At 36.2% G+C, this 17,263-nt stretch overlaps 2 protein-coding genes across 2 annotated transcripts; one reads left to right on the top strand and one right to left on the bottom strand.

The window, feature by feature from the left end:
* Positions 1-8,411: 8,411 nt before the first annotated feature.
* Positions 8,412-11,261, top strand: LOC148938083 (uncharacterized). The gene is made up of 3 exons (XM_089080633.1): positions 8,412-8,782; positions 8,889-9,122; positions 11,165-11,261. Exons 1-3 carry the CDS (start codon positions 8,412-8,414, stop codon positions 11,259-11,261), a joined length of 702 nt encoding a protein of 233 aa, XP_088936759.1.
* Positions 11,262-12,985: 1,724 nt separating this feature from the next.
* Positions 12,986-13,875, bottom strand: LOC148938082 (uncharacterized). Its single transcript, XM_089080624.1, has 2 exons — positions 13,806-13,875; positions 12,986-13,719 (listed from the first exon to the last, which is right to left on the bottom strand). Exons 1-2 carry the CDS (start codon positions 13,873-13,875, stop codon positions 12,986-12,988), a joined length of 804 nt encoding a protein of 267 aa, XP_088936750.1.
* Between the last annotated feature and the right edge of the window lie 3,388 nt (positions 13,876-17,263).

The following is a 17,263-nucleotide window of genomic DNA, read 5'->3' as shown; positions in this document are numbered from 1 at the left end:
ATATTTCTGCTTGTAGGGCACGTAGCAGAAAAATAAAAATACTTTTATTATGCAAATCGGACTCAAGCTATCGATCAAGCCTACTTAGAACTTGATCGGTTTAGCCGATTATTAAGATTCGATAATTTCAGATGCTCGAACCTCGACGACTCGCGTAAAGTCACATGGCAGTGTTCTCGGTTGATCTTGACTTGACATCCGAGACACTACCATGTCTCCTGATATTAATTTTTCTATTAATAAAATTAAAAATTATTTTTTTTAAATAAAAAAATAAAAAAAGTAATAGAAACCTTATTTTTCAAGTTTTTTGATAATAGTAATGTTTTAATCTAAATATTTATGAAGCAGCAAAATTCATTTGATTTTTGCTTTCCATCTGTCGGCAGATCATATCAATAGGTTTTGTTCAGTTTATATCGACCGCCAAAGCAGATTCTACTTTATTTCTGCTGACAATCTAGCGTCAGTTATGTCAATAGAATCTGCTTAGTTTCTATCAACAATCTGCTTATGTCAATCAGTTCATGTCGACAAGCTGTCAGCAGAATAAACCTACAGATACAGATAATAGCAGATTACTAATATTTTATTTACTAGAAATTCAAGAATAAATAGAAAATTAATAAAAAAAAAGATACAGCTTAAAAATATGGTACTCATTATTGCATTTAAAAAGGCTAAATAAAAAACTTGTTATTAATTGTTACCGCTTTCTCCTATTATATTTCTCGTTTTGTTCATTTTGTGGAGATAGAAAGTAAGCTCGAAAAGCGTATATTTTAATTGCTTATGTATCTTTTATATGTATATAATACGTAGCTGTCATCATAAGTAAAAAATTACAAAATATTTTGTTCTATATTTTCTTCAAAATATTTTGTGATGGGATTAAATGTTGAAGATGTATGATTATATTTTTTATATCATACGACAGTTTATGATATAATGTAATTAGATGAATGTATGTATACACATAATTGCGACATAAATTGATAGAGTTGATGTAAATTTTATATTTAATTGAAAAATATACATATATTAAAGGAGTTTCTCAAATAAATTTTGCTGATTCAATAAATGTTCCATGAACTTCATACAAAAGGCGAAATAACATATTCGTTCAATGTACTTATATGTCAAGCCAGCACTCCCACATCTTTTTGTTAAACAATAAGCAATAAATTCGAAAGTGGTATATTTGCGAGCAATTAATTCTAGAAATATTTTTGGGCACAAATAAGAGCAGCAACTAATTCGTTCAATATACTTTACTTTTGTACTTAAAGTAACAGCATCATATATTTTTATTAAACAACGAGCAATAAATTCGAAAGTGATATATCTTTCGAGCCATTAATTAGCAAAAAAATTTAATGTATTTATTTTTTGTTTTTAATGTTCAATTTTTTATTTTCTGAAGTAGTCCCGGGAAATCAGCACTCCCATTTTTAAATTTAATTTCCTGCAAATTGGTAGGAGCAGTAAATTCGGGACTACAGCAATAAATTAGCACTAAATTATGGTTATGGATCCGAATTTTTTTTTAATAGTGAGAGAGAGTGCCAGCTTTATAGATGATATTACAGTGAAAGATATTACAGTGTCAGCAGCAGAAAAAACTTTAGAAAAGGTATCGATATTAATAAGGAAAACAGCGGGCTAGTCGAACAATACACCGATGTTTAAAAATCTATAATAGAACAATACAGCCGTGTAAGGATACTTTTACAATATAGTATTGGCTAAATTAATTAGATAAGTAAGTTTACTTTTTTTTTCTTTTGTATATTAAAGAAAATATATATAATTATACAAATATAATAATAAAAATATCTATTTAATTTCTGCACAAATTAAAAGCTCAAGAGTTTGAGAAGCTTTGAACATTTATCTGTAATCATCGAGACAAGTAATATATTTGAGCGATAAAACGAGTTTGCTGAGGGTGAGCGAAGTGATATATCCAAGATGATATACCTAAGTAATTATTTCTTTCTTTTTTTTTCTTTTTCTGCTTCATAGCTATAAGATAATATTCATAGATATAAGAGTCTCGAATGAGACTCGAATGAGACAGATTCTGAAACGATATGAAACCGGAAAGGTTGCATCAAGGGGAGATAAAAATACAGGAACTTTCTTCCTTTCTAAATTTTTACTCGTTATGAAACTAAGCATTACTACTTGTAAGATAATACTACTTGTCATCTTCGAACGAGACGTTTCGTAAAATTACGATTAAACTTCGCTTATCATCAGCGAGCTCGTTTGATTGCTCAATTATTTTACTGTATATGATGTCAATCGTACCAAAACGAATAGACTAGACGACTTTGAAAGATAAATAATATTAATTAAAGTGTTATTTAAAACTTAAAATCAATAATGTAATAAATATGATAAATGTGATAAAATGATAAACATAATAAAAATATTTGATAATGTTGATCAATATTAATTTTAACGCAATCATACATTCTTTAAAAAAATAATTAAAAAATGATTTTTTAATAAACCTTTTATGACGTTTTTAATTTTTTTAATTAAAATTATATTACAAATTTTTATTAAAATTATGTATTACAAATATCAATATATATTTTTTATTAATTCTACATTTTTCTAGTTTTGTAAAATTGAATAAAAAAAGGGAATATATTGTTAAGCAAAATTTAGTTTAAAACAATTTATAATTTAAACAATACATCTTCATCTCTGTATATCACAATACATAATTTATCATGGATTGATAATTATTTTCGCTTATAGTTGTTGTTCTCGTACGAACTCATATTGTTGTATTATGTTATATTCCAGTTTATTTATTCCTGAATCACATATATTTTGTCTTGCATAAAATTTTTTTCTTTTTTCTTTCTTAATCTAATAGAAATAAATTTTTCTATTTATGGCTATTTTACTATTATTTTTAAATATGTTAGTTCCAAATTTTGCACTCATGCTTGTGCAATCATATTTATATTAATTTTATGTTTGCTCTTACGCAAAAAACTTGTATCTCTAACTAAATCTTCTACAATTATTTTTATAATGAACAAATCATGGAAAACTTGAAATAAGTCTCCATTTTACAATATTTGCAATCGGCGAATATATTTAAGACAGGGGCAATCACCACACTTATTACGTGTAAACATTTGTATAAACATTATACATTGTGATAATATAAATTTTAATTTTGTAAATTGATATAAAATAGAAAAAATATAACTGATATGAAATATGTTTTAGCGTTATATTTGCAAGAAAAAAATATTTATTATTATTTATTGACTAAGTGTATTTATTTATTACTAAGTGTATTATTTATATTTATTATTTATTTACTATTTATTTTATACTATTGCTCTGAAAATATTTTCAAATAAATAGTAATTTCTTTGCATTAATAGAATTTTTATAATATTCCATGAAACTAGAATAATAAAATATAACAAAAGATATGTATCTTCATTTACAATTTAATAGATCAATTATTTCAGATGCTATATAGGATGTAGTCTCCCGGACGTTTAGATTGACTAATAACAACTTTGATAAAACAAATAAAAAACTGCAAATAAAAACTGCATACACCGGAAAAACAGGAAGGACAAAAATTGTAATAATTGATGCAGGAATTTCAGGATTAATGACGGCGAAAACATTAGAATATGTGGAACTCATGAATTATCTTCTCGTACGAAAGTACATTCATATTTTTTAAATTTTCATACTTATTAATATTAAAAGAAAATCTGATTAACCTTTAAAACAATCTAATCATATAAATAAACAGCATAAATATTTATACGAAAAAATAGAAAGATAAATTTGAACGAATTAAAAATAAAACAAGCTTTTTTTAGATTATCTGTCATTAGTTTACAATTCAAGACGTAATCGGAAAAAGAATTCATTTTGTTCCATGAATAACAGTTGAAGCCGTCATAAATTACAGAGCACAATTCTTGCACGGTGATAAGAGGTTAGTGGAATATTGTCACAACAATGTCGAGTATCTAAAACACGGACGGTGAAGGAATTTTCTTACGTGACAATCATAATAAGCGTGGAATCATAATAAGCGAAAACTTAATGACAAACCGTTTCGAACGACGTTTGCGAGTAGGTTTTTTAAAAGAGCAAGAGACTATCTGTCCCGTCATGAGAAATAGATTTGAGGATTATTTACGTGAATGAGGTGATCCCTTGACAAAGAGAAAGATGAAGGAGAAAATTTTCAATTTGAACGTGCGATTTTTTTCTAGAAACTACCACTCTTTGGATGTTTTATTAGCGGTCCTATGAGGAAAATTTATATAAATATTATAATAGAATCATATGTTATTATAATAACAGAATTGATATAGAATTAGACATATACTTTGCTCTTAACAAATTGCTGAAAGAAATATAACAGAATCTACAAGCAAAACTAAATGACAGACTGGTACAAGAAACAGAGCAGATCTGTATTATTTCTGATGATTATTATATTCTGATGATAGATTGCTGATTTTACTAATATAATCGGTTAAATTATTAATAGAAAAGAGACAGAGTCTGTTGTGACACCTGCCGGCAAATAGAAAACCAAGCAGGACCTGCGCAATGCAGTTTGATGTCGGATTAGCCGTACAGAAATCGAGCAAGACCTGCATAATATATTTAGAGAAGGCACATTCTGCATAGTTAATAAATAGAATATAATTGCAAAACTGCGTCCAAATTAGATTGTGTTCGTTACTCGCATGTAATATTTGTTAAATGTTCTCTACATAATCGAAATTGCTATAATTAAAATTCAAATATGCCATTATTATTTATATATTTTTTATATATACACTTGGTGTAAAACGTCTATTTTCGTGGCAAGAAAATTAATTAATAAATACAGTAAATCTGTAAAATAATTATTGATGCATGTATAAATCAAGAGCCATGGTACATATCTTTGAAAAAAATTTAATAATTTATTTATACTGTACATAATATAATTAATTTTTTTATTAATAAAACAATTAAAAATTATTTTTTTAAATAAGGAATAAAAGAAGTAATAGAAACTTTGTTTTTCAAGATTTTTTAGTAATAGTAATGTTAGTTTACATCAACAACTTGCTGTTAGTTCATATCGATAGGCTATGTTAGCAGAACACAAACAGATACAAATAATAACAGATTGCTGCTATTTTACTTACTGGAAATTCAGGAACAAATTAATAAAAAAAAATAATAAAATTAATAAAAAAGATATGCTAGCTTAAAAATATAATACTCACTTTTATTACATTTAAAAATGCTAAGACTTGTTACTAATTGTTTTCCATATTTCTCGTTTTGTTCAGTAGTGATACTAGGTTCTAACCCAAGAGCTCCGAGCGGGGTGCGGGTGTGCGGGGTAACTCGAGGACGCGGGGGTAAAGGAGAGGGGGTAACTGGTAGGCACGGGGAAGGGGGAATGCTTTGTCGATGATCCTTTGGAATGTACTTTTGAAGGGGAAGGGGGGAGGGGAGTCTTTTTTTGTCTAGGAAGAGCTGCTAGAAAAGATATTTTTTGTAGAAATTGACGTAGGAAAAAAAAGGAAAAAAAAGCGCCGATATTCCGACTGTTATGTACCTAAACAAATTGCTATTTGGAAGATTTATAATGATGTCTCGATTTAGAAAAAATATTGACGACTGTACGTGTCACAGCATGTTAAGAGAAGCGCCAATAATCCGGCTGCTATAAACAAATATACATGTTGCAACGAGTTAATTTCGAACAATCTCGAAAAATCCGTTATTTAATAAAAATAATGTACCTAAACAAATTCGAAAGATTTATAATGATGTCCCGATATAGAAAAAATATCATTGACGATTGTACGTGTCGCAGCATAGTAAGAGAAGCATCAATAATCCGGCTGCTATAAACAAATTTACATATTGCAACGAGTTAATTTCGAACAATCTCGAAAAATCCGTTATTTAATGAAAATAATGTACCTAAACAAATTGCGATTCGGAAGATTTATAATGATGTCTCGACTTAGAAAAAATAGCATTAACGACTGTATGTGTCGTAGCATGATAAGAAAAGTGCCGATACTCCGGCTGCAATAAACAAATGTACGTGTTACAACGTGTTAGTTTCGAACAATCTCAAAAAATCCGTTATTTAATGAAAATAATGTACCTAAACAAATTCGAAAGATTTATAATGATGTCCCGATATAGAAAAAAATATCATTGACGATTGTACGTGTCGCACCATAGTAAGAGAAGCGCCAATAATCCAGCTGCTATAAATAAATGTACATGTTGCAACGAGTTAATTTCGAACAATCTCGAAAAATCCGTTATTTAATGAAAATAATGTACCTAAACAAATTCGAAAGATTTATAATGATGTCCCGATTTAGAAAAAATAGCATTGACAATTGTACGTGTCACAGCATGGTAAGAGAAGCGCCAATAATTCGGCTGCTAAACAAATGTACATGTTGTAACGAGTTAATTTCGAACAATCTCGAAAAATTCATTATTCAATAAAAATAAGTCGGTAAATGGACTTCTTCTCTCTTAATTTTTTCCTAATAATAAATTTTGAAACATGCTCGTTCTTGTTTGATCAAGTCCAAGTTTTCACATAAGAGTCAAATAAATTTTGACAGTGACACGGAACGGAAACTATAAAACTGAATACGATTTTTTATCGATGTTACACCGATAAATAATATTCCATCATAAATACCAAGTTTCTTTTTATGTTGAAAAAAACTATTTCCGGATATCGATTGATATTATTCCAACTGTTACTTTCAAGTTATGCTGTCTTTAAAAAAAAGTCATCAAATCTTTTCTATCGAATCTTCTTATCGGAGAAAAAATTGGGGGTAAAAAAAAACGGGAAAACTTGGGCTGTTACAAAAAGTCAAAATTGTGACTCGGAAAACCTATGACCATGCTTCGAGTTCGACAAAGCGACAATGAAATTATAGATATATATAGTAGATCCTTGGGCACACGGAATCATAGTAGATCTCAGAAGTCTCGAAACGAATATCGATCGCGATACTGTGTGAAATATAAATGAATATCGATCGCGATACTGTGTGAAAAAATAGTTGACGGTGCGAATGTGATTGAATGTGATAAATATGGACATGGAAGACATCGCGAATATAATGGACGTGTGGGGAGATGAAGAAGAAGAAATTGAGAATGTTGGAAATATTGACATTGATATTGAAGATGAAGATGATGAGCACGCTTTATCTGATGACAGTGATTGCATAAGTAATCAGAGTGAGGAGCTAACGGATTATGCAGAGAAAATTGTTACGCGTTCGGAACGCCTTGTACTGAATAGTAATAGAAAACATCGCACAATACAATTTTATTATTCGACGGATGGTGCTCTAATTGTATGTGCCGAATGCATAATTCGTCTGACGGACACTGACATTGGAATAATGTATGCCGTTAGGAAGCATGAGATAAATACTCTCGATGCGTTAAACGGTCGATTTTGCTCCAATTGCAGTCAGTCCGTATATATAACAATGTCATGTAACATGTGCCCAATTTGCACCGTGTAAAAAAGACGATATTGTGGACAAATCACGTGCAAGTGCAAGTGCTTCGTGGGACGTAGTATAAAAAATGGAACATCTCGAGCGAGTGGAACGCGAGCTGCTAGAACAATCCAGGTCGCTACTTTGGTGGAGTATTTCGCGTGGCTGCAACAATGCGACGAGTGCATCGAACAACTCGAAGAACTTAGTCGTGTTAAGCGTCCTCGACTCACCGTTGCAAATAGACAATCTGTGGTGGCGAGGATCGCACGACTCGCTGCAAAGGTACAATTAGAAAGACGTTTCGTGCACGTTGGTGGCGAGTACCAATAGAGACAATGGTACGCGAGCACCAGTAGAGACAATGGATCTTTCGTTTGGCGCGAGATTGATAATCAATATACGGCGTTTGAAAGCCGTATATTAACTGGTGCGATGATCAATGTGAACTATATCGAGCCGCGACGATTTTTGGAAGATGCCGGTGGTGTAGTGCTCGAACGAGTGCGAGACATTATAGAAAGACGCGATAATGTAAAAGTGAACACCGCGTTCAACGGCGAGTTTGTGACGGGCGATAAACGCGCCAATAAAAGTATAAACATTAAAAATAGTGAACTCTTTCGAGTGTCAAATGTGGATGAGTGGTACGAGCAGCACGTCATCGAACCTACGTTGGCATCGCTCGAAGAATTTCAAGAACGCGACAGTGGATGGGCGCTATCACGTATATTAAACTTAACAATTAATGTTGTTAATAAATGTAATCCCATGCACGCAGGGTGTTACATCGAGTTACCGTGGGAAATTATGTTAAAAAGAGCGGTAATTAACATGCAGTCAATGGACAATGCGTGTTTCGCATGGTCAGTGGTCGCGACCTTGCATCTGGTCGAAAGGCATACAAATCGGGAATCATCGTATCCACATTATACGACAGTGTTAAATCTCCAAGACATTACGTTTCCGATGACGTTGAATCAAATTAAAAAGTTCGAACATCTCAACGAAATCTCTATCAACGTCTACGATATCAAGGAAAAGAAGATTCTCCCAATACATCTGACAACAAAGAAGATGGAGAAACATGCAAATTTGTTGTACGTGCAGGATCCGCGCGACGATAATGGGCACTTCGCGTACATCAAAAACTTATCCTGTCTTGTGAGCTCGCAACTGAGTAAAAAAGAACACAAGAAATACTTTTGTGATCGGTATGCACATTTTTTAACAAAATATGTAAAATAAAATATGTAAAATATTTTATAATTGTTAATTTAAATGCTTAAAATACTAAAAAATCATGTTTTCCGTTTGCAGATGTTTACATTATTCTAATTCATCCGAGAAATTGGAATCGCATACGGTGGATTGTGAACGGATGAACGATTGCGCCATCCGACTGCCGAAGAGGACGACAAGTGGCTCGACTTCAAGAACTACTTCAACAAAGAATGACTTCCATTCATCGTGTATGCAGATCTTGAGTGCATACTGCGAAGGATGGAGCCGGAAAGAGAAAACACGTCGTACACATATCAACAGCAACACAAGGTATTTAGCGTAGGATATTATGTGCGATGCTTGTACGACGATGCGTTATCGGCGTATCAATTTCGTCGCAGCGAAGATTGCGTTGCATGGTTCGTTCGGCAACTCGAAAATTTGACGCATCAAATAAAAATTTTGTTATCCGCGAATGTCCCTATGGAAACATTATCGAGAGATCAGTGGAAGACATACCGTAGCGCGACGCGTTGTCACATTTGTGAGAAATCATTTGCGTCGGACGACACGCGGGTACGTGATCATTGCCACCTTATCGGTCGTTACCGCGGACTCGCACATTCGAATTGCAATCTAAACTATAAAAAAATCATATTGCATTCCTGTAGTCTTTCACAATTTATCCGGTTATGACGCGCACTTTGTTATCGCAGAAATAGCTACGGCGTACGAAGGCAAAATTGACGTGCTGCCGATAACAAAGGAAAAATACATTTCATTCACTAAACATGTCAAAGATAGATCAGATTCGCAAAATTGTGTACAATTACGATTCGTACAAATTTTGAGTACCAGTCTCGATAAATTGATATCTTTTTTAAGTAGAGAGAAATTGAAAATTTTACATTCCAAATTTTCCACGTTATCGAACGAAGATTTTAATTTGTTGACGCAGGTGTCTTTCCTTATGAATACGTGGATCGCGCGGACAAGCTGCAGGACACGCGCCTACCATCGCGCGAATCATTTTATAGCTCGTTGACCGGTAACACAGTGTCGGAGAATGATTACGCGCACGCCGTGAACATCTGGCAGCGGTTCTCTATTGAAACCTTAGGCGAATATAGCGATCTATATTTGAAGACTGATGTCTAGTTATTGGCTGACGTTTTTGAAAATTTCCGTGAAAGTTGTATTAAAAAGTATTAAAAGTATTAAAAGTTACAGTCTCGATCCCGCTCATTGCCAGGTTTCACGTGGGACGCCATGCTGAAACATATGCGTATAAAATTTGAGTTGCTCACCGACATCAATATGGTTATGTTTATCGAGCGCGGTATACGCGGCAGCCTCAGTCAATGTTCCAACAGATACACGCAGGCCAATAACAAGTACATGCGTTCGTACGACCCGTCGAAACCGTCGTCGTATTTGATGTACTACGACGTAAACAATTTATACGGATGGGCGATGTGTCAACCGCTGCCCTATGCCAAATTTCGATGAGTTGAAGACATCGCGAAGTTTGACGCGAGCACGATCGCTCCGGATTCGCCTACGGGTTATATTCTCGAGGTCGATCTCGAGTATCCGCATCATCTGCACGACCGACACACTGACTTACCTTTCTGTCCGACGCACGATAAACTACCCGGCACGCGGCAGAATAAACTTCTCGCGACGCTATATGACAAAAAGCGATATGTCATCCACTATCGTAACCTGCAGCAATGTACGCGCCACAATCTTCGTATCGCAAAGATACATTGCGTACTACAATTCGCTCAATTCACCTGGCTCCGCGATTACATCGAACTTAATACACAGCTCAGAATGTGTGCGAAAAAACGATTTCGAAAAAAATTTATACAAATTAATGAACAACGCAGTATTCGGTAAAATGATGGAAAATGTACAGAATCACGTGGATGTAAAATTGATAACGAAATGGAACGGACGATACGGTGCAGAGGCAATGATCGCGAAACCAAATTTCCACAGCGTCTTTGCGGAAAATTTAATCGCCGTCGAACTGCATAAACTCAACAGGTAAAATTCAACAAGCCGATTTATGTGGGTATGTGTATACTCGATATATCAAAAATCTACTTGTACGAATTTCACCACGAATATATATTACCGTTGTATCGCGACAAATGTAAAATCATGTACACCGACACAGACAGTCTTGTATATCACATTGAGTGCGATGATGTGTACGAGACGATGAAACGCGATATCGCTAGATTCGATACGAGCAATTATCCGACGGACTACGCATATGATATGTCTCTCGTGAATAAAAAAGTACCCGGCCTAATGAAGGACGAAAATAACGGTGCGATTATGACGGAATTTGTCGGACTCAGAGCGGAAATGTACGTGATGAGAGTGGATGGTAAAAAGGACATCAAAAAGGCGAAAGATGTAAAGAATAACGTCGTAGCGCGAACAAACGTTCGATGATTATATACGGTGTTTGAATGAAAAGATCGAAATGACTCGTCGCCAGTCATGTATAAGATCCAAGTTACACCAAGTATACGGTATCCGAGTCAAAAATTGCTCTGAATTCATACGATGACAAACAATACATCATACCGGATTCGACGGAAATGTTACCATGGGGACATTGGCGAATATCTTTGTAATATACATGTATTTTTGTTTTTATATAGTTTTATACATATATATGTACATATGCATGTATTTCTTATAGTTTATATATACGTATGTACATATGTACGTATGTACATATGTACAGTATGTAATGTACGTACGTATATATGTATGTATGCATATACATATGTACGTATGTACGTATGTATATACATACTTGTAGTTTATGCACATATGTACGTATGCATATACATATGTATTTCTTATAGTTTATATGTATTTGTAGTTTATATGTACATATGTACGTATTTTCCGTAATTTTATGCATTTTATATATTATCTTAAGTTCATCGTAGTTAGTCCCTCTGTATAGTTTCTTTACGAAAATGTAATGGAAGAAAAAATAAGACTTATTGTATATATTTTTATATAAATATTTTTTTATTTGTTTTTACAATAAAATGAATGAATTAAAAATTTTTTATATAAATATTTTTATATTTGTTTACAATAAATGAATTAAATCACATTATTTTTGTGTATCCAAGAATTATGTGACCCATTGAATCCTAGCCACTTGACGTAAACCTTATCTCCTTTTCTACGCAGTACTTTCTCCACGAGATACACGTCCGGATGAGTCACGCGATGCAACTCGTGCTCGTAGAACGCTCCAGCAACGAATTCTCCGCGATAGTCTTCGAGTAGATAGGTTACGGGATTAGTACGCTGCACTTTAACGATCTTAAACACTTCGGTGGTCCAATTTGGCGTGTAACCTTTTTCGAAAACTATCTTGTACTTGCTCACGCGTACCGATTCGCCTACTTTGAATTTTGCTGGATCTGCGATCTTTATCGCGCTGTACATCGTATCCAAGAGTTTTTTAGTGCGGGAGTTACGTTAATGGGTCGCATGCCAATAGTACGATGTTTGTGCGCGTTGTAATCTAACACGAGACGCGACAGCGCGTCGACCCATTTGTAAGTACCATTAAGTGTAAACATCTTCCACATGTCGTTTTTAAGTGTGCGATTAAACCGTTCGACGATCGATGCCTTCAATATCAAATACGTGGAATAATGATTAACGCTATGTTTTTTCAAGAGTTTCTGCATATCGGCGTTGTAAAACTCCTTCCCCATATCCGTTTGCAAATTTCTCGGGCATCTTCCGCTCTCTCGAATTATCTCGGTGATAGCATTACTCGTCTCGCTTCCGACCTTGCTCTTGAGTGGTACGGCCCAGGCATATTTGCTCAACGCATCGATAACGGTGAGTATGTAATGATGATCTCTGTTGAAATTCGAATATGGGCGCATCTTGATATCAGCTTGCCACAGATCGTCGTATCCTCGAATTATGACACGTCTTCGTGGAAAATTTCTTCTGGCTGGAGCGTGCAATTCCTCGACGAGTCGTCGCCTTACGGAGTTAATATTTTTTTCACGTTCATCGGATTTTGACGATCTCATGTTTCGACGATGTTTGATATTAATGCGTGTAAATAAGATATATTACAATTAAAGTTTTCTTCCTCAATCGACTGGCTCGTTTGGTTGACACGCGATTTAATGTATAATAATGCCGGCTTCGCGAAGTTCCTCGATGATCGACAGCATCTCGTTGTCGTGAGCGTTGTGACTAGCTCGGTGCGAAGCGTCGAGTAATCGAAGTCGATCCACCAGTTCGTTGGGATCGTCCCAATACACGTAATCGATCTTGTTATCATTTAACTTCATGGTGGATGATATATTATTCATGCCTGCACCCTTTTTACTGCTTCTTTTATATGTAGATACGAGTGGAGCGATGATATTAATGTACTTGTATCCCTTGTTGCCCATGATGGGATTATGGGCGCTGTGACCACGTCTATGAGCATTCGTTGTTAATAGTATACTTTTATACGTTTGTTTGTCATCTTCGGTAAATATAGCTTCATCGGGAAGTCTCTTGAAGATCAATTCGTATAATCCTGGTGTATCATTGTATCTCACATTGTCTATGATTATGGAGTCATTTTTGTCAACGTCAAACTTTTTGTCACCGAGCATTATACCACTTTTGTCGAAATAGGTACCGTACACATTATCGATCGCTTTATCTATATCGTCACCGAGAAAAAGGCCCACATACTTTCGTCCCAATGGTCCTAGCTGACCATGAAGCGTCTCACGACTTCCATGCGTTTGCAAATTCTGTTTGATGGTTGTTTCAAGTGACGGTTCACTAACGTCTTTTGTTTCAAAAATATTTTGATTTCGCACAAATAGCGATATTTTCGGTAGTTCTTTTAATGGTTCTATCGATGTAGAATCGAACGTGAATGAATCTGACGCGGTATTCAATTGTTTTGTACGCTTTTTAGATTGCGGCGATAATTTCAACCATCCAACATCCGTTCAATACGAATCTCTGTTAACAGTAATAGTATCGTCATCGCCATCGTCATCGTCATCATCGCTGTTTTCACGTTTCTTTTTTTTCTTAATACTGATATCCTTTGCAACATTGGCATTTTTTTTAATTAGATGTGATAGTGTTTCCTCGACAATCTGTTTTAGAGGTTCGACGATGGGTTTGAAGCGTCTCTCCAACGCTACATCTTCATCTATTTTACCAGTTTTCAAAGCGCGATATTTTTTGCGAATCGAATCGCTCGTTTTCGCAATCTGTTTTGCTATTTTCTCGCGATCTTTGATGTTATTCATGTTGCCTAATTGACATATCAACATCGACTAACCACATTATGGTACCGCGAACGTGTTAAATTCTTTTCTGCCCGTTGACAAACGGACTATCTTTGTCTATCACTAGGAATCCATACTCGCGTCGCCAACAATCGCGGCATAACGCACAGAATTCATCATACGACATGTCAGTATTCACATGATCATTGTAAACATGTTTCAAGTTGGTACCATCCAGTTTAAATAAGATCAGCAAGTTCGCATTGTCGCGTATCAGATGTTTAGGTATCTTCGCATACGTCTGACAGAGATAGAAGCAGTCGACGTTCGAGTGGCGACCCATCGAGAAATATTCTCTCATCATATCTTGCTTATCACATGCAATGTCGTCGAAGACGAAAATCGAATTGAGACGTGCCTCGCTCGGTAAATGACGTCACTGTTGTTGGAAAACGTAAAATAGATTTCGTCGATCGATGCCAACAAAGTTTCGAGATATCGATATTTTGGTTGTTGCAATGATTTCGAATACACGTACACGTTCTCGAAACGTACACCGTGCGGATTCTCGAGCAAACTTATGAGAACGTTGGTTTTACCGCAATTCGATGGATCGCAAATAATCGCGCGTATAGTACTCGGTAATATTTCACCATGCTAGCGCTTCGTCGCGATGTCTCCCATCATTTGCACTTTCTCGTCATAGTTCACGACGTGTATCGTCTGCGGGTGCCGCACGAATTTCATGTTCACACTGCGTTATCTAGGCTTTGATTAAACGCCTATATTTATAGGCGCGCGAAACCGCGATTCGCTCAGTAGCAAAAATGTATCTTGCGCTATCGCATCTATTTGATATTTGGGATTTGCGCGCTGAACAGTTGCAATATATATCGAAGATCATATTGTTACGCATATGTGGCGATTATATCGACCACGTGTGGGACAAACTTCCGGAGCATATAAAGGCGGATTTGGAGGTTCAAATCTATCGTCGCTGCGTCGAGCATTATAATCAATCGTGGCAACGCACGCATATAGACGGCCCCGCACCGAAGATAAAGGATTGTAACATATGTCAGCAGCAACGAACAAAGGCTGCGTTGGAGGACTGCTCAATCGAGTGATAAGTGCGCTTCCTTTCGAGTTACATATTCCCGGCTATCAGTTTTGCGGTCCGAGCACTCGGCTGAAAAAGCGATTAGCCAGAGGTGAAACGGGCATAAATCCACTAGACGCGGCGTGCCGTGAACACGACATTGCGTATTCTCATAGCAACGATCTCACCGACAGACACGCGGCGGATAAGATACTCGCTGATAAAGCCCTAGGACGCGTCATTGCGAGAGATTCGAATTTGGGCGAAAAAGTTGCCGCTACAGCTGTTTGGGCAGCGATGAAAGCCAAGACCAAGATCGGCATGGGTATGAAAGCGAAAACAAGGAAAAAGCGAATACTTCCAACGGCGAAACGAGGCGGCATATTACCGATTCTGCCAATGTTGGGCGCGCTCGGTTCCATGGTGATTGGCGGAGCGGCCAACGTGGCGAAGGCGGTAAAACGACAAGAAAGCCATACAACGTCAGCTCGAGGAACTACAACGTCACAATCGCGCAACGTCGAAACGTGCGGACAGGAATTGTATCTTGCTCCGTACAAATACGGACGGGGACTATATTTCGCTCCGTACAAAGGCGGACGAGGTGTAACAGCGAAAAAAGAAAAAAAGAAAAAAAAACGTCAAAGAGACAATAAAAATACCTACGGGTGTAACTACCAACGTACAATTGGATCAACTGGCGAAGCGTATGGGCGTACCATACTTCAGAGGCGTTTTCATGCGTGACGCATTACCGATTAGCGGCGCGCGTCGAAAAGAGAGCGGTATCGTAAATCTGGATGACACGATGGGTCCCGGCACTCATTGGGTAGCGTACGCAAAGAGAAACGATCGTGTTATATATTTCAACAGTTTCGGTAATCTTCGACCGCCGAAGGAACTGGTACGATATTTCGAAGACAATGTTATGATAGAGTACAATCGAACGTCCTATCAGACGAACGTCCGATCAGAGCGTCTACGGACAGCTGTGTTTGTGGTTTCTCCAAACGGTCGATGCGTATGAATTATTATTAAGTCTGACAAAATGCCGCAACGTTTCAGTATTCGTTGAACGCTTTTCCATCATGTCGCTGACGCTTACGTTAGCGGGAAAGCGTCTCGCGGCAAACTACTTTCCAGCCAGAGATTTGAACGACGATGACTACGAGCTTGGTCTAACAATTTTAGAGACTTATCACACGATACCGAATGTAAACGTTTCGAACAATAAATTTTATTTTGACAAAGACGACGCAAAAATTACGATTCCCGAGGGGTCGTACGAACTGAAAGCCATAAATGAATTTTTGAAACGTGAGATTTTACGAAAACATCCGCGACGCGACACATCCGATGGTAACGCCGATAACACCGCGCGCGGCGATGATGACATTGGTGAATACCCGATAGTGCTCCGTGCAAATTACAATACGATGAGGTGTGAGATTAAATGTGATTACAGAATAAATTTTAACAAGTCCAATAACATTGGATCGCTGCTTGATTTCTCGTCAAAGCGTACATGTATCATTGTATTGTTGACGTGTTATTCTAAACACGTTATTTGCGATAAATATCATCACATGCCTCAGTAGTCGAAAGGATAAGATGCCTGCTCGGTAAGCAGGAGATCCAGGTTCGATTCCTGGCTGAGGTGGTATTTTTTCGCAAAATAATTACGAGTTTTCACGACTGGTTCGTGGTCGGGCCCCGCCGTGACGCACACCCTCCTTTCTTATTTGGGCGTATATTGCAACCGCGAAAGTGGTATAAATCGGACATGTCAATCAACATAATGAATATAAACATTATCCGTGTAGAGTGCAACGTGATCGCGGGCGTGTATAGCAACGACAAAAGTGTGCACACGATACATGAATTTTCGCCGAGTGTGCCACCAGGATATAAGATATCGGAAAGGCCGATGCAAATCATTTACTTGCCAGTCATCGTACGGAGCTAACGATATGCATTGTTAATCAGAACGGACGATTGCTCGATTTCAGAGGAGAAGAGATCAGATTGCACGTACGACGGCGACAGCGATAACGCGA

Source organism: Pogonomyrmex barbatus, unplaced genomic scaffold, assembly GCF_055798465.1.
Source record: "Pogonomyrmex barbatus isolate J1 unplaced genomic scaffold, ASM5579846v1 scaffold1, whole genome shotgun sequence".
Classification (NCBI taxonomy): domain Eukaryota; kingdom Metazoa; phylum Arthropoda; class Insecta; order Hymenoptera; family Formicidae; genus Pogonomyrmex; species Pogonomyrmex barbatus.
The sequence above is the reverse complement of the archived record's forward strand: the minus strand, read 5'-3'. Positions and strand labels throughout refer to the sequence as shown.